The sequence below is a fragment of the Abramis brama genome (genome assembly GCF_963993115.1).
Source record: "Abramis brama genome assembly, chromosome: 16".
In the NCBI taxonomy this organism is placed as follows: domain Eukaryota; kingdom Metazoa; phylum Chordata; class Actinopteri; order Cypriniformes; family Leuciscidae; genus Abramis; species Abramis brama.
Window position 1 is genome coordinate 33,225,538 of NC_139978.1, and position 18,618 is coordinate 33,244,155.

At 35.3% G+C, this 18,618-nt stretch overlaps 1 protein-coding gene across 3 annotated transcripts in view; it reads left to right on the forward strand.

The window, feature by feature from the left end:
- Positions 1-18,618, forward strand: part of dock5 (dedicator of cytokinesis 5) — a 65,462-nt gene that overhangs the window by 27,096 nt on the left and 19,748 nt on the right. For 2 of the 3 annotated variants that reach the window (XR_014603031.1, XM_084087187.1), the window contains exons 21-38: positions 2,949-3,049; positions 3,285-3,419; positions 3,977-4,092; positions 4,336-4,402; positions 5,291-5,397; positions 5,506-5,642; positions 6,112-6,207; positions 6,476-6,574; positions 6,899-7,069; positions 9,628-9,728; positions 9,853-9,911; positions 10,161-10,315; positions 11,663-11,748; positions 12,136-12,292; positions 13,236-13,276; positions 13,355-13,445; positions 17,406-17,525; positions 18,333-18,422. Coding sequence is in view for 2 of the 3 variants with exons in the window: in XM_084087187.1 (XP_083943313.1) it covers positions 2,949-3,049; positions 3,285-3,419; positions 3,977-4,092; positions 4,336-4,402; positions 5,291-5,397; positions 5,506-5,642; positions 6,112-6,207; positions 6,476-6,574; positions 6,899-7,069; positions 9,628-9,728; positions 9,853-9,911; positions 10,161-10,315; positions 11,663-11,748; positions 12,136-12,292; positions 13,236-13,276; positions 13,355-13,445; positions 17,406-17,525; positions 18,333-18,422 (1,929 nt within the window). In the remaining variant the exon portion in view is untranslated. Of the gene's footprint in view, positions 1-2,948; positions 3,050-3,284; positions 3,420-3,976; positions 4,093-4,331; positions 4,403-5,290; positions 5,398-5,505; positions 5,643-6,111; positions 6,208-6,475; positions 6,575-6,898; positions 7,070-9,627; positions 9,729-9,852; positions 9,912-10,160; positions 10,316-11,662; positions 11,749-12,135; positions 12,293-13,235; positions 13,277-13,354; positions 13,446-17,405; positions 17,526-18,332; positions 18,423-18,618 lie in introns of all 3 variants that reach the window. The other variant, XM_084087188.1, reaches the window with a different exon arrangement.

The following is an 18,618-nucleotide window of genomic DNA, read 5'->3' on the forward strand; positions in this document are numbered from 1 at the left end:
ATTATTTAACTCGCTCTTCAGAGATCTACTAGTTGCCAATTAGACTTCTGTTTTGGAGTTTTTCCAGTAATGGAAAACCTGGAAATATCAAGGAACAATCAAAGAAATTATTAAGATATTAATTAAGATATTTGTGATTAAATCTGAGAGCTGTCTCACTCCTTCATAGGCTTCTAGGTAATTTCATTCTGCCGGCCCAGAAAAGTTATTAAAGACATCATTAAAATAGTCCAAGTGACTTCAGTGGTTCAACCTTAAGTTTATCAAGTGACGAGAATACTTTTTGTGCGCAAAAAACTACTACAAAAATAACGACTTTATTCAACTCTTCATTTTCTTGCGTGTGGGCCTCTGAGAACCTTTTAACTTACCTTAAGTTTATCAAGCGACAAGAATACTTTTTGTGCACAAACCCCCCCAAAAATAACGACTTTATTCAACTCTTCATTTTCTTGCGTGTGGGCCTCTGAGTGAGTTCACGAGAGCGCCACGACACACACTGAGAAGATGGCGCTCACGATCATTTGATGGGAAAGTGTGAAAGGTAAGCCATTCATTTTGTGGCATTGGTAAGGCACTTTTACGTTTTCTCGTTGGTTTCTCACGATTCGGACATCCAGGAAATGCACACTTCAGAACCATTTTAAACACTACATCGAGACCCATCTGCGTCATCTTCTCAGTTCTCGCGCGTGTGTCGTGGCGCTCTCGTGAACTCACTCAGAGGCCCACACAGAAGAAAATGAAGAGATGAATAAAGTCGTTATTTTTGGGGGGGTTTGTGCACAAAAAGTATTCTTGTCGCTTGATAAACTTAAGGTAAGTTAAAAGGTTGAGCCACTGTAGTCACTTGGACTATTTTAACAATGTCTTTATTAACTTTTCTGGGCCGGCGGATATCAATTACCTATAGCAGCCTATGGAGGAGTGAGCCAGCTCTCAGATTTCATCAAAAATATCTTAATTTGTGTTCTGAAGATGAACGAAAGTCTTACAGTGTTGGAACAACATGAGGGTGATTAATGTTTTGGGTCATTTTTGGGTGAACTAACCCTTTAATACTTGTTCAGATCCCTTACCCCAAACATGAGTAACAGTAAAAGTGTCGCTCATGCGGAACAAGCTTCCCACACCATCATTTTTCATTTGTGATTAATGGATAAATATATTTAAAAATCACTTTCTTCTCATTGCACTTGCATAAAAAAATTATAGTCCATGAAAGTCCAGCATACAGTTGAGCATAACTATAAAAATACATGATGGCTATAGAAATATAGATTTTCTACTATTTATTACTTTTCTTGACTTTTTAAGAGATTTTATGATTATTAATATTATTAATTGTAATTAATATAAATATAATTCTGCTAATAGTAACATTAAAATTAACATTTTACTTTCTGTGACTTTTTAGAGATTTTATTAAATGTACATTATTATTATTATTATTATTAACTGATATGGATATTATTATGATTACGAATAATTAATATGATATAATAATAATAATAATAATAATAATAATAAAAATACAGTTTTTAAAAAGTCACAGACAATAATGAAATATTATTAGTAATGGTACTCTTATTCATATTAATTATAATTAATATTCGTATTATCATTAATAATAATAATAATACCATTTATTTAAAAAGTCATGAAAACTAATGAAATGTTAGGAAATGTATATTTCTATAAACTATGTATTTTTATAGTTATGCTCAACTGTAACATTTTTCATGGACTAGAATTTTTCTTTCCAGTGCAATGTGAACAAAATTATTTTATTATAAATAATATATTTATCCACACTCAAAAAAATGTTTAACCCTTTTTTCAAGATTTATGCATTTCAATTAATACTAAAATTTCATCAAATTTAATGTAATAATACTTACATATTTTTCATATTATAAATTAAGTAAAAAAAAAAATAATTAGCTCAATAAAACATTTAGTATAAATCTTAGTGGAACAAGGGAATGGACTGTTTAGTGATTCGTATTCATAAAAAAGAAAAAGAAAAATATGTTTAAATTTAAGTTTAAGTTGTTTTATTAAGCTCTAGTTTTTTTTGTACTCATTTAAAATTCTTAATTTATTATATGAATAATACTGTAAGTAAGGATTATTCAATTCAATTTGATTGAATTTTACTATTAATTGAAATGGCTAAATCTTGATCATTTCTGGAGTGGTATTCATAGTGTGGGAAGCTTGTTCCGAATGAGCGATACTTTCACTGTTACTCATAGTTGCGGTCTTTGAACAAATATTAAACTTTGGTGTGTACGTTTTCTCATCATGATAAAATCATGTGGCTTGTTGGGGCCAAATCATTGCACAAAAGTTAGATTAAAGTTACCAACTGTATAAAGAGTGCTCTGCCACTTCTGCCGAGTCATTGCGTTTTCCTTAGTTATTCATATGAGTAACCTTAATGCCATAACACGCCATATGGCCATCTGCATGTGGGATGTCTTCCCCCTCACAGACATACAAGTCAGATTATTCCGCCATATGATGCCTACTTTATGATGCCGCACATCATTTTTTTTAAGTAGTTATTTTTTATTTTAGTAAGTTTTTCAACCACTGTTTTTGTAATTGCATTACATTTGGGACAGAGAGTGACGTTAGTGCCTTATAATCCTTTGAGGTTATGCATCATGTCAGAAGATATAAAAATCAAGTTGGTTATTAATATTTTTCCCTGCCAGTTCGATCTTGGTTGCATAAGTACAAAAGAAAGGTAGTCTTGCAGAGGCAGGGACTGAGTTACTTCAATTTGATGAAATATAATGAAAACAAATGTTTTTCCTTCTGATGAATTATTCACAATAAGATACATTTATTAAGAAAGTAAATTTAAATTTAAACTTGATTAAAGTCATATGATTATATTGTGAAGTGCTAGACCTTTTATTTTTGCTTTATTTGTCCAGGTTTTCATCATCTCACTGATTGGTGACGTAAAGTTTCAGCATTTCAACCCTGTTTTGGAGACCTACATTAGCAAACACTTCAGCGCTACTCTGGCGTATCAGTAAGAGTTAATGTCTTGTTTGGATTTCGCTGTCCTTTGTGTCACAGTTCACATGTTTTAATATAACTCGGCCGTATTTTTCCACATTTAATTCTCACTTTGCCAACTCGGGCTAACACTCTCTTCTTCTCTAACCTGTTCTCCATATACACCTGTCCAGTGACACTCTCAGTTGTGACTTGTGTTTATTTGCAAGCGCGCTGTAATTGCCTCGGTTTGCCTTGTCTTTTCACAGGAAATTGACCAAAGTGTTGAATTATTTTGTGGGCCATGCCGAGAACCCGGCTCATACAGAGCGACTATACGCCGCCTTGAAAGCCTTCAAATATCTTTTTCGTTTCATTGTGCAGTCTCGAATTCTCTATTTGAGGTGGGTACCGGCCCTCATTTCCTCTCGAAAAGAGGGCTTGATTGAACTTGTCCTTCATCTGACAATACAAATGAAAAAGCAACAGTAAAAAATATACTTTAGAAATCACTCGCTTCTGTACAAAGACATGGGGCAATTGGACCTCCATGGCGATAGATCCATCCATCCATCCATCCATCCATCCATCCATCCATCCATCCATCCATCCATCCATCCATCCATCCATCCATCCATCCATCCATCCATCCATCCATCCATCCATCCATCCATCCATCCATCCATCCATCCATCCATCCATCCATCCATCCAGTATAATAGCATGAGAAATAGATAGAATTAGAGATGGATAGATATACAGAAGACATTAGTGGTGCTTTATGACCAGAATTGCTGTTACTATGTTACTACTTATGGTTAGGGAGTTGGACAAACACCTGACTCATTGTGCTACAGACATGAATGATATGAAACATCCACTCACAGTGCCCTAGAATCATATCGCTGATGTTTGCATGGACAAGCATCACTAAAATGTTTTTCTGTTTGTTATTTGTCAGGTTTTATGGGAAAAGTGAAGATGCGGGGCAGTTTCTCGACTCCATTCGGACCTTATTTCTCTCAATCAGCAATCTGATGGACAGACCCCTGGATGAAGGAGTTAAGATAAAGGCAGGTCTCACTACTTTTAGAAGATATCTTTACAGATGTCATTTGTGAACGCAGCCATTTGTAAAAGCAACAAATAAAGATTCACACACTATATATATATATATATATATATATATATATATATATATATATATATATATATTATTTATATATATATATATATATATATATATATATATATATATATATATATATATATATATATATATATATATATAAAATTTATATCTGTTTTTCTCACAGGGAGCTATCTTGAAATATCTTCCCACCATCATCAATGAATTGCAGAAGGTCTTTGACGCTGTAGAGCTCAGGTGAAGTGAAAACTTAGAACATTTTTTTTTTTTAGTAAAACACGTATGAATGTAAATAAATTGCATCAGTGTTTCTGATGGTTATAGTTTCATTCCACCCTCAAATGTTACAACTACCATCGTATCTTACATGATCAAAAAACTGCTAAATGAATGGGATCAGTGTACAAAAAACAAACTGAATGAAATGTACCCTACTACTGAGTGTAAAGAAGATCACATTTTTATTTTCAATAATTGCTGGGATCAGATCATATATACACAATGCAGAATTGGACATTCCAGAATCTTACACAAGTTAATAATATCAAACGAAGATCCATCGCTATGATCCTCATGTATCTCTGAAAGATATCTGATTCAATTGTGTGGTTTTAAGTTCTCTTAGGAAATCATATTACTCAGCAGCACTTTGGGAGATAGTGCTCTGTCTATTTTAGAGTTTTTATCTAAAGCAAACTTTAATAACCTTAAATTAATCTTTTACAATATTTCAACTTCTTACCCAAGGAAGCCAAGGAAGCTGGCATGACATTAAAACACCGACAAGTCCTGATAGTTAAAAAACAGAAATGTGAAGCTTGTATTTTCGTTGAAGCATGAGCAATTCAGTAAAAAACTATTTATTTTTTAAGCTTTAAAGTATAAATGTCTTTCAACCATTATCGCTGACAGAATGTGTTTGGCGTGGTAGATCTTGTGGAAAATTGGTTGTGGAAAAACATCTCTAACAGGCTTATAAACATCCAATGTTTGAAGACCAGTTTAGACAAATTAAGGGTAGTGTAACTCAGATGTTCACTTCACAGATGTTAAAAAAAAAGTATGTCAGCTTTAGAGTATTAATTTAGAGTTAACACTTTTTTTCTTTCTCTCACTCTCTCACAGTGTTCAGCTGGCTAAGTTCATCGAGAGCATTCCAGATTTTCAGATGGTGAGGCAGAAGCTGGGCTGTCTGGTGAAAATTGTTGAGAGTAACCTGTTCAAACAGCCAGGTAGGACTTGACGCAACATATAATTTATCTCATCGACATCACACTAAATGCGTAGTGCACAAGCTGTGTGTCATCCTAAACCCCTCATATTCTCTGTTGTGCTTCTAGACTGCAGAGATGTCTTGTTGCCCCTGATCACAGATCAGCTGAGTGGACAACTGGACGATTACTCCAACAAACCTGATCTTGAGGCCTGTGTACAGCTGCTGAGCACTGTACTGGACATACTGGACTGCAAAAACGTGGTGAGTGATGTGGTAGAGCATCTCACATCATGTTTCTTGAGCATCAAATCTGCATATTAGAATGATTTCTGGAGGATGTGACACTGAAGACCCCCCCCCCCAAAAAAAACAACAGTTATTTAAAATAGTTATAATATTTCACAGTATAACTGTTTTTACTGTATTTTTGATCAAATAAATGATCATGGTCTGGCTACACAAGACTATTGAGTGACTTTTTGTATGAATACAGACAGGCTGATCTTTCAACCATGATGCATTTCACTGGTTTGTTGATATGACAGCACATTCAAGATTGGTTGACATTTCTGTTGATATGCATTGAGACAGACAGACATTTCAGGTCAAACTCTTGTGACTTGTGAGCAGTTGCATTGCAAATTTCCAAAATAAGGTCAGATAAGGTCATCTTACCAGAGAGAGAGTAGTTTCTGGATTCAGTCATCACTCATTCAACTCATTCTTTCAGGGTCCCACGTCCGGTCATGTGAAGTTAATCGTGGACCGTCTCCTGCGGAGGGTCAACCGTACGGTCATCAGCCTGAGCTTGGACTCTCCCTTCATAGTAAGACACAAGCACGCCACAAAATTGAGCTTTTCTAGAACGATTTAGCAGAGATGAATCTGCTTACCTTCCTGCCAAAGCTGGTGTAATTTCGACCGCACCGCGGCAAAGCCCACACACACCTGCTGAAGCTCATAACAACAACAGACCGCACCACTGAACTTAACTTGTTTATTTCCTTGCCCAGGCTCTTGGCTATGAGTTTTCTCAGCGGTGTGGGCAGCACATGTAAAGTTACTGATTATTCCTTCTCTTCCTCTGGACACAGGGCCACTACCTGGCATGCATGACCGCTATCCTGAAACAAATGGAAGACGCGCATTATGCACAATACATCAGCACCTTCAAAACCAGACAGGACATTATCGTAAGTCTCCCGCTCTCTCCGCAGGAGCCATCCATCATCGCAGATGCAGAAAGAGCCTTCTGTGCTCCGAGAGTTTAGTTATAAATAATCCACCTTTTGCACAGCTGCCTGATGTTGCTCTTTTCCCTGTCGTCGGTCGAAACGAGTCAGGGTTTAATAGCAGAACGAAAGTGTGTTCAAAGCGCCGCTTCAAATTAGCATCTGTTTTTCCTGCTCTGTCATATATTTATATATTTGCCGGTCTGCATCTAATCATAGAATTCCTTGGAATGTACATGCTCTTAACAACAATAAATCCTGTATTTTGTTGTCTCCCCCCACCAGGATTTTCTAATGGAGACTTTCATCATGTTCAAAAACCTGATGGGCAACGTGTTTCCGCCTGACTGGATGATCCTGAATCTTCTCCAAATGAAAGTGTTTCTGCGGGCGATAGACCAGTACTCTGATGTTCTCAACAAGTACTTTCTGGACTCCGCTCACTTCCACTTACAGGTCAGCTTGACAAGGTCTCGTAAAGGGGTTTCAAGTACGCAATTATGCTTCAGGCAAGACCAAGGTTATATTTCCAGTAATGCAATAGTGTTTCTGCTTGTGCAAACCACCAGTGCATCCCAGTGTTGCATTGTAGGCAACTCACCAGAACCGGTTCCATTATTCCAACCGGAAGACATTCGGAGACCAGTGTTGTCTGATGACAGAACAAATGGCTCTTCACAGTTTGGGGTTAATGAGAAATAATACTTTCATTCAGTAAGGAAGCATTAATTTTGTTAAAAAGTGAGAGTAAAGACATTTATAATGTTACAGAATATTTCTGTTTCAAATAAATGCTGTTCTTGTGAACTTTCAGTTCATTAAAAGAGTCCTGATTTTTTTTTGTTATGTTATAATAATAAATGGTTCTTGAGCAGCATATCAGCATATTAGAATGATTTCTGAAGGATCATGTGACACTGAAGACTGGGGTAATGATACTGAAAATTCAGCTTTGCATCACAGGAATAAATTACATTTTAAAATATATTCAAATAGAAAACAATTATTTTAAATTGTAATAATATTTCACAATAGCACTGTTTTTTTTACTGTATTTTTGATCAAATATATCATGATCATACTTCTTTCAAAAACATAAAGATATCAACCCCAAACTTTTGAACAATAGTATAGATGAATTAAAAAAGATACAGCTTAACCAGAGTAATCTGATTCACAAAAGAAGGACTCTTACGAATCTTGTAGTGTGTTACAGACACACTTTGTGTTTTGTCAGTGGTATAAAAAAAAAAAAAAAATGAATGAAATATGTTTCCACTTTTTTGTTTTAGTTTTGTTTTGGCCAAATAGTATGTGAAATAAAGACCAAAAAGGTTGTGAAAAATCTGGTTAAACATGCCTTTTGTAGGAAGTATTTTAAATTAAATGGACATGCATTTCTTTTCATATATGTAAAACTACTAACAGAATCATTAATTGAACCTTTAATGAACCATAATGGTATGTTGAAGAAGAAAATAATGAATGCTGTCTGTTGTTAAAAAGCCTTGCTGTAATTTTCAGATCTCGTACTTCCATCCCAATCCTAAGAACAGCACAGCTGAATCCTTCATTTGAAAAATGCTGCCTTCACAAGCAGTATATAGAGGCAGGAAGGCATTAAGGCAATCTGATGTCCAAATCTGATGTTTGCACAACACCCTGCCTGCTAAGACCTGCTGCCTGCTTAGTATTGGTTGTTTTTTGATGGCAGCATATTCTTTTTTTTGTTGGTTGGAATGAAAAGGGCATCTGACAGAGTGGTTAAAAGAAGTAAATAAATGTATTATTGTCCTATCTATGATTGTCCTATCTGTTTCTACCAGAAAATACACATTGTAGTCATTTAATATTCTAAAACTCACTTTAATGTGTTCTAGATAATTAAACAGGACGATCTAAAACATAAAAATTTAATCTTGATTAATCCTAAGGGTCTGAGAGAGTGTAAAAAATGGTCATGGAAATCTAATTTATGGCTGTTTTTGGTGCAAAAAAATTAAAAATACTTATAAAATAAAATAAAACCTCTTTAATGTTCTGTGAGATTGTGCAGTGGTGATTTGACCACTGGTTTTATATTTTAAGTGCTGTGAATATCTCTGCATGCATCTCTCTGCAAGTGTGTCCAGGAAAATAATGTGAGGTTATTTCTATGAAGTGTATGGACGCTTTCTGGTGATTTGCACGCTCTTATGTAACATGTTTTTACTGTTGAGATTGTGATTATCTTTTGGGAAACCGTATGGATTTTGCACCCACGGTAAGCCTTGTGCACTTTAGGCATTTGGGAAATATAATCTATAGCGCTGTTGAAAATACAGCTAAACTTTCTGTTGCTTGGTTACCATTCATCCAACACCCTGTGCATCCGAAGTATTTCACCCGTAAGACCTCAGGCAATTAAAAAAGCAATTGCATTACAGTATATCAATACAAACTAATTTGTTTAAATAATCAAAGTGTGACTATGGCTTACTCATCTGTGATATGTAACCCAACACTCAAGGATAATTTAAAAGCAGCGTCTGAGTGAATTTCTTGCTCTGGCTTTGCAGTGGTAGAACGAGGACAATTCTGGTCCTTGAAAATACAGATTTTCCTCAGTAAATCCCCTTTTTGTCAGTGCAATTACTATTGTTATAAGTATTAAACATATCCTTCGCCATTTGTGCAGACATAAAGTATGCCTCAAATTGTGCATCTTGTTAAAATACATACATACAGTTACACACACATATGCATTTATGCCCAATACAAAATGCATATAAGAATACTAGGATATTATTACCATGGCTTAAACCTAGTAATACCATGGTATGTTTTGGTACTGTTTTTTTATGTTATGACAATGAGACCAAAACTTATCAAAGACCCAATTGTCTGAAATGCAGAATATTGTTGTACACAATGTTTTTTAATCTTTTTGCCTTATTCTTGTGCTATTTTTATGTCCGTTTTGTACTCAGGAAATTGTTTTGCAGTGATGATTTCCTTTTGTGTTTCCTCAATAGCTTTGGAACAACTACTTTCACCTAATTGTTGCCTTCCTTACCCACAAGTCCTTGCAGTTGGAATCCTTCTCGCTTGAGAAACGAGACAAGATTCTCAACAAGTGAGTGAGAGACATTGTTCTGTCAAATCTTTTTGAGTTCAAGTGTTGTTTTTTTGTTGGTTTTGTTTTAAAGGCTGATATTACATTAAACTTGATTAAATTGTGTTCCTAAAAATGTAAACAGGTGCGGAGACATGCGGAAAAGCATCGGCTTTAAGCTGGGAGATATGTGGCAGAATCTTGGTAAAACCTTTTTCCTGTGCCTCTTATCTGTTTGAGTCAGAGACAAATACAGAAGCTTCAAGAGTAGAGAGGAATTTTGCAGAATGTTTTAAGGACTGTCTTTTTGTTCAAATTGCTTTTTATAGAGAGTAAAATCACTACTGTACTGTTTGTCTTTAATGGCTATGGCAAAGTACATATTGCAGATAAAAATGGAAAAGAACATTTCAGCTCTTTTGGGGCATCAATGGATGTATGTGTCACTTCCAGGCCCAGAGAAGATCAAGTTCATCCCCGCAATGGTTGGGCCGATCCTGGACGCCACGTTAGTGCCTGAGCCTGACCTGAGGAAAGCCACCATCCCCATCTTCTTTGACATGATGCAGTGTGAACAGCATTTTAGCTCCAACCACACCTTTCAGAAGGTGAGAGGTTGTTTTTGTACCAGGGTTACTTTGAGAATGAGAATGAGAACTTCTGTTCCAAAATGTTGTCTACCTAGGCAGCACATTATTTAGGCAGCATGCGCACACTCGTTATGCTTTCGACAGACGAATAATTCTTCCTTATAAGATGCTGGTATTTTTTATTCGGTGCAGAAATATCTACCAATTAAAATATAGATTTGTTTAATTATAAAAAGTGATAATTTACAATGTAGTTAATTTTGTGAACATTTGTTAATGCATTAGGTTTCATGACCTAAAAGTGCACAGCAATTATTTTCTTCATCATTGTTAATTGAAATATAAAAAAAATGCAGTTTTAAAAAATAATGTTGATAAACAGTCAGATTATTAGTCAGTTGATGACAGCTCAATATTGGATTGTGCTGTGAGATAAACATTGACAACAGTCAAGAAAGTCTTTCAATCTAGTGTTCTTTCTAAAGTGTGCAAATCTATTGTCCCCATTAGGACATACGCAACAAAATGAGGTACTCCAGTTGTTGAAAAAATACATTTTTACCGAAAAATAAATGCATTTTAAAAATAAAGTTGTTAAACATCAAATATTTGATGACAGCTGCAGTGACAATTTGACTTCTCATTTTTCTCTAGTGGTCTCTTTCGAGAGGTATTTCTTTATAAAAATCAACTAAATAGATAGAGGTGCATCTTAAAAATTTATATTTATAATAATCAGTGTTGGGGGAAAGTTACTTTTTAAAGTAATGCGTTACACTATAGAGTTAATCCCTAAAAAAGTAACTAATTGCATTTTATGGAAAAAGTAATGCGTTACGTTACTTTTGCGTTAGTTTTTCTCACCTGGGCAGGGCTTGCTTGTTTGATTTTAATGCCAAAAAAGAAACAAAAGTAAAGTTTTTGGCAAATGTAAAGGCCCTTTCACACCAAAAGTGAAATGAACAAGCCTAAGGCTGAAGGAAAAGGAAAATTCACTGCCATTCTGGATCTGGATGTTGTAAATTTAAAAGTAATGCGTTACTTTACTATTAGAAAATAATCTGATTACGTAACTCACGTTACTTGTAACGCATTACCCCCAACACTGATGATAATACATCATATCGTTAGTCATTTGATTGACGCATAGATCCATATCGATGTATTGCTACACTTCTAATGCTAATGACAGTTTCTAATGAAATCAACTGTAAGTGTTCTCTATTTGTGTGTGTGCTTGAGTTACTGGCCATGAAGAGCATTCAGATCAGCTACTTAGGATGGTCCATGTCTTTTAAGATGTTGCCTATGTAGGCTCCTACATGATGCTCAGAAAGTTTGATGAAGCATTTGTGTGCTTTGCAGTTTGAGAATGAGCTAATCACAAAACTGGACCAAGAAGTTGAAGGAGGCCGTGGTGATGAACAATACAAGATTCTGCTGGAAAAAATGTGAGCTCTTTCTCTCCCCTTATCTTACTCTTAAAGATAATGTTTCCAAAAGGAGGTTTTTGCAGCGATGCCATATAAGAACTCTCTTTGGTTCTCAAAAGAACCCTTCAGTGAACAGTTCTTAAAAGAACCAGACTTTTCTTTGAGTTTAAAAATTCTAAAGAACCTTTTTCCTCCATAAAGAACCTTTTGTGGAATTGAAAGGTTCCATAGAATCATAGATGCCAAAATGGTATCTTCTAATGGTTCTTCTATGGCATAACTGGTGAAAATCTTGATTTGTAAGAGTGTACCTTGTGCTGCCACTCAAATATTTTTGATTGCCTTGTGCTTCTATTCTTTTCTGTAGTGTGACTGACTCTATGTCTCTGTTTGTGTTGTGTCCAGACTGTTGGAGCGCTGTCAGCGGCATCTGTATCTGTGTCAGTCTGGTGAGGAGTTGGCTCTTCTCTTGAGTAGTCTGCTGGAGAACCTGCTGGCCTACCGCACCATCAACCACGACGAGAGCCCTGAGCTCCGAATGAGCTGCACCGTCAACGTCCTGGTGAGAACCGGACCGTGAGAACTCAAACACATCTTTAGCTTTCGAAAACATACTTTATCACGCGCTCAACCTGCTGAAAAGACCAGCGAGGACTAGAGGTTTGGTGCTGGTCTAGTTTGGTGGAACACACTTTTCATCAGCAGGCCTTAATTTGTGAAGCTAATTGACTAAAGAAGTCTTGCTGTACACTCTTAGAAGAAAAGGTTTGGTTACACTTTATTTGGTAACACTTTATTTTACAGTGTCCTTGTTACATATGTTACATGTACTTACAATAGTATTAACAGTTAATTATGCATAATTACATGCAACTGACCCTCAACCAAACCCTAATCCTACCCAAACTCTATAGTAAGTACATGCACTTGTATAGTAAGTAATATTTCTCAGTACTTAAATATATAATTACACTGTAACAATGACACCGTAAAATAAAGTGTAACCCTTTATTTTTAAGTGATGTAGTTACATTGTACTTACTCAAATAAGTATTGAGTAATATGAATTACCTACATGTACTTACTATAGAGTTACTTACTATACTTACTATGTAGTAATGTGTATTTACGTCACTTTAAAATAGTGTTCTGTCAGGTGCTTCATTTATAGAAACTTTTTAGGGGTTCCCAACATGGGGTCATTTTATGGATTTAGTATTAATTAATTAATTAATTAATTAACTGTTTTAATTCATTTTTTTATTTTATGAATTAAACATACTTAATTACTAGAAAAAATAACGACCTTTCCCTTATAACAGAACCTTTTTGGCATTAAGCGTTTTTTTAAATTGTGTCAAGAACCCTAGCGTTCTATATAAAAACCCCATTAAAACTTTTTTTTTTTCCTTTCTAACAATGTAGTTATATTCATCTAATCAGGAATAAAAGATTTTTAAAGACTTTCATAAAAATCACATGCATCTTCTCTCTCATGCCCACAGAACTTTTACAAAGAAAAGAAAAGGGAGGATATTTATATCCGGTAAGTGTGCAGGATGATTGAAAGTTATTGGCTTGTTGACCCACACATGAATCTGAATGTTTTGTGGTCTTTCATTAGATATTTGTACAAGTTACGTGATCTACATCTGGCCTGTGAGAATTACACCGAGGCTGCCTACACCCTGCTGCTGCATGCTGAACTGTTGGAGGTTTGGACGAAAAATGATTCGCTTTGTGCTGGTCACGGTTATGGTTAGATACCGACATCTATGCATATCTCATAAATGAGTACACCCCCTCTAAACATAAAGATACTTTTCTATTTCTAAATGATTGCAATTCATGGAAAGATGACAAAATGTAAATTTATTAAACATATACTTAATAAAAACAGAGAAAAATGTGATATCAATATCTGTAAAATAAGTAAATTAGCCGATTTTGCTTAAATGAAGGGTTGCATGTCGGCGCCGATAGCCTCGTGGGAAGTGCGGCGACATGTAGCGTCGTTGCGCTTCGGGGGACCCGAGTTCAAATCCCGGCTTGTGGACCTTTCCCTATCCCGCCCTCCCTCTCTCTCTCTCTCTCTCCCACCCACCTCGCTTCCTGTCTAGCTACTGTCCTATCCAATAAAAGGCAAAAAAAAAAGAAAAAAAGAGGGGTTGCAAAAATGAGCACAACCTTGATTAAATTCAACAAACGTGTAATATTCTAGTACGTAGTATGCCCTGCATAACTTTAAGTATACTGCTTGGAAAATGTTTTGCATTAAATAACAAAAACAATATTGTGCCATTGACTTTAGACCAGGTTTTTGTTGGTCAATGGTGCAGTCTATTTCAGTTGCCTCAAAATAGCAACAATGCGCCAACAATGCGCCAGAACACACCTCGTTTTCAGACCAGCAGCCCATGGGAGAACAGATGGGCGCAAATGCATTTGCTATTTAAACAACGTGGCGCAGGACGTGAAGATGATACCTGCATTGCGCCGGGTGTATGATAGTGCCCCTAGAGTGCCCTGATGTTTGATAAGGAATGTTGCTCTTGTCTCTACAAAATCTCCCAATAGTGTTAATGTTGGAATAAGGCATGGAATAAGGAAAATGATTGCATCTCCTATGTTTCAAGATTTAGAATTTTAAATTCATGACACATTGATTAAGCACAACTCCCCCAATCCCTTTTTGGATGCTGTTAGGTCCCAAATGATTGATTTGGTCTCATGAGACCAGAGTATGGATTACCAGAAGTCTCTATTTTGTTAATATGGGCCTTGGAAAAGGCTAAATGAGTTTCTTGTGCTTTGACTACAGTAGGTAGTTCCTATGTTGACAACATTTCACTTCTGCACTTACTGTGTAAGATGAAACAGTCCCTCTTCTGAGACACTTGCTTGGCATTTCTCCTGCTCTTTTCTTAACAAAAAATCTTTCACGCTTAGAACATTGCTTTGGTAGTTCTCTTGTACCAATGTCCTCTTTTGTGCAAAGAAATAAATCTACTAATCTTTGAAATTGGTCCATTTTTGTCAAAATTAAGTCTGAGAATGATTCAATGGGCTTTATAACTTTTAATTGTCAAGAAATGACTCTTAAATAAAGGTTTTGGTTCAGCATACTCACTCGTTGATCACAAAATGCCTTTAACTTGCAACAGAATTTTTTTGTATCATTTAATTTTGTAACTTTCAGGAGGGTGTACTCATTTTTGCAACAACATTTTATCACTTTGATAAGAAAATCTTATTTCCCTGAATAATATTGGCATGGTTCTTTGGTAATTGATCAAGGAGACTTGCTGGAACATTACATCTTCAAGAAACCCTAAGAACTCTTCTATGCAAAGAGTGATTTGTTAACTTTCAAAAGGGGGTGTTTATATTAAATAAGTTATATATATATATATATATATTTCTTATAAACTTTCAAAAGTTTAAACGCAGCAATAATTTCCAATTTTTTTCTTCCTTCAAATTATGAGAAGTTTGTAGTGACCAAAAAAGGAAGCAAATCAAAACTTAATTAAATTAAAAGCGAATTGAAACAAATGATTAGAAAACATAATTAACTAAATTAAATCTTATTTTTGAGCTTTTTGCAAATATACATTCTTCAAGCTGCTTTTCAGTCTAATCATCCATAAAAAGTGTTTTTAATTCAAATGCTACGTTTATAGAAAAATTCATATGTATTCGTAATTCATATTTGTCTTTTACACTAATTGCAATCATTTAAGCATAAGCCTTTAGATCAAAATGTCTTAGGGTCATGAGTAGGCATGTGACGCTATCATTTTCTGTGTGTTTTTATCACGGAATTGAATTATTTTGCAAAAATAGGTTAAAGATCTTCTGTTGTCCTATAAATAACAATTTTAATGACTCAATAAAACCATACACAACAAAAATGTATGATGTAAACAAATGTTTCAAACAGAGTGCAGTAGATCACACTATGCTAAAAACTATAGAACAATAATTAAGAGGAGAACATTTTCAACCAATATCTGAATATCTTTCTGGGATAGCATGTTTCAGTCCAGATTCAAATTATAAAATGTGTAAGTGTAAACAAATATTTGAAAATAAGAATTAAGTTTAATTGTTTGATAAACACCATAGCGAATACAAAAATCTGAGAGTTTGACTTTCTTCTCAATGACAAGTGGTTGCCAGAAGCAAAAAAACTTTGACTAATACTGCATAAAATAATGTAATGATGACAAATGGTACATATGAAATATTATGATATTAAAGGGATAGTTCACCCAAAAAGGAAAATTCTGCCATGAATTACTCACCCTCATGTCGCTCCAAACCTGTAAGACTTTCATTCATCTTCAGAACACAAATGAATATCTTTTTGATGAAATATGAGCGCTTTCTGTCCCTCCATTGACAGCTACGCAACTACCACTTTCAAGCCCCAGAAAGGTAGGAAAAGACATCATTAAAGTAATCCACGTGACTCCGGTGGTTTAACCTCAATTTTATGAAGTGTCGGGAGTGCTTTGTTTGCTCAAACAAACATCATTTTCCACTTTATTTACAAAATATTAATCTCCAACGTGCGTTCATGCACCAACGTCTGCTCTCGCGCTGTGGTGCTCTCTCATTTGTAGCCGGGTTTCCATTACAGATTTACTCAAAACTTTTGCGATATTTTCTAAATGTTGATTAGAAAACTAAAGCGAAATGACGGGGTTTCCATTAACCGATGATATCTGACTAAAACAATAATTTTTTCCTCTTGCGATATGTCAAAACAAAGCCTGAGGCTAACATAATGTCAACTCAACTTGCATTAGCCTGGTGTATTTTAGTGTTTCCAGTTATATCAGCTCATGCCAAATAGAAAGAATGTTTGCCTTACCTGTGCTGTTCAGACCTGTGCTCATCGATGTGACGGTCTCTGTCCTAGTATTATTCCTCTAATAATACTCTGAAATTTATTTCCCCTTTCCCATCAGCACAGCTTTTGCAGAGGTTCTCTTTTCCATAAGATACTTCTGTTTGAGAGCTTTCCATTTGGAGTGTAATAATTGCCACGGCTTCTGGAAGCCCTTCTCCCTCATATCTGCTTTGAGGGCTTGATAAATTGTGGCATTTCTTTTGTTTTTTAGAATCCAGTATTCCCATAAAAAGTCTAATGTCTCATCTTCTGTCTTATGTTTCGCGGAATTGAATTGGGTTTCCATTATTTTCAATGCGCAATTTCAATTTGCGCAATTTGAAGGGTAATGGAAACGCAGCTTGTGTTCTGAAGATGAACAAAAGTTTAAAGGGTTTGGAACGACAATAGTAATAATTTTCATTTTTGGGTGAACTAACCCTTTAAAGAGATTTGACACATTCCCATTTATTCACAATTTGCTTTTTTTTTTTTTTTTTTATAGTTTATTATTCAATGACAAGGATATCTATAGATTTGGAAATGACATGGCCTAATGAAAGTCAGTTGTTATCCTCCAAATCTTTATAAAAGCCAAACATTTAGCCTGTCACTCCCCAAAATCTTATTATTCTGCTTAACTTAGTCTGGTTTGCATTTTAATATTTGCACTCAGAAACGTATTGCTCTTGCGGTGTGCTGGTTAAAGTTGCAGCATAGTTTGGTGATTAGCAGATCAGTGTGATTGGCATGACTGAACTGTGCGATCTCTTTCTAGTGGTCCGACAAGCCGTGTGCGCCCCACCTGATCCCACGGGACGGAGCTCAGGGCTGGACACAACAAGAGCTGAAGGAAAGACTTTTTCAGGAAATCATGTGCAATCTGGACAAGGGCAAAGTATGCACATCTAAATCTAATGAAAATGCTTTAATATAATTACTTCACATGCCATTCACACCATTTTTAGGGAAGTACAGCTGTAAAGAACAGAAAAGAGAATTATTGTCATGTTGCGGTTGAACTTCATTTAAAAGTTTACGGTCTTTTTTTTAAATGTAATTTATTCCTGTAATTTTCAGCATCATTACTCCAGCATCATAACCCATAACCCTAACCCTAACCCAGTGTCACATGATACTTCAGAAATCATTCTAATATGAGGATTTGCTGCTCATTATTATCAATGTTGAAAACTGCTTCACATTTTTGTGGAAACCATGATACATTTTTTCAGGATTTTTTGATGAATAGAAAGTTCAAAAGAACAGCATTTATTTGAAATAGAAATCTTTTGTAACATTATAAATGTCTTTACTGTCACTTTTGAACAATTTAATGCATCCTTATTGAATAAAAGTATTAATTTCTTTAAAAAAAACTCTTCAACATTTAAAGATATATTTCACCCAAAAAGAAAACATGCTTTTGTGTTTCTCATATATATATAGATATAAATATAGATATAGATGTCAAGTTGACTTTTGCTCTATGTTTCATGTCACAATGCATCATGTTTTAAAATGTTTTTTTGTTTAATCTTTTATCTTTTATGAAGAAAGTAATTGATTTGGAACACTGTAAGGTAGACTAAATGATAACAGATGTTTCATTATTGAAGCTGTTCCTTAAAGAAGAATAAACACCGCAGATGTGTGGCCATCAAAACACGTCCTCATTTATTGTTTGTTTGTTCTTTGTCCACAGATGTGGGAGAAAGCCATCGAGATGGCAAAACAGCTTGTAAAACTTCACGAAAACCAAATGTTTGATTTCATAGAGCTCGGTCAACTGCTGGTAAGACAGACGTGACAGAATTCCCTCTTGTTTCTTTGTTAATGCGATCTGAAGGTAACGCCGCAGACAAACCTCCCCCGAGCTTCTGCCCGAACAGGAGATGCTCTGTGATTGTACAAACATTTTAGCGTTTTGATTCACGCACTACTTATTGATTCACTGGTTGGTAATCCATCACGCTGTCGGCTGGGTAGCA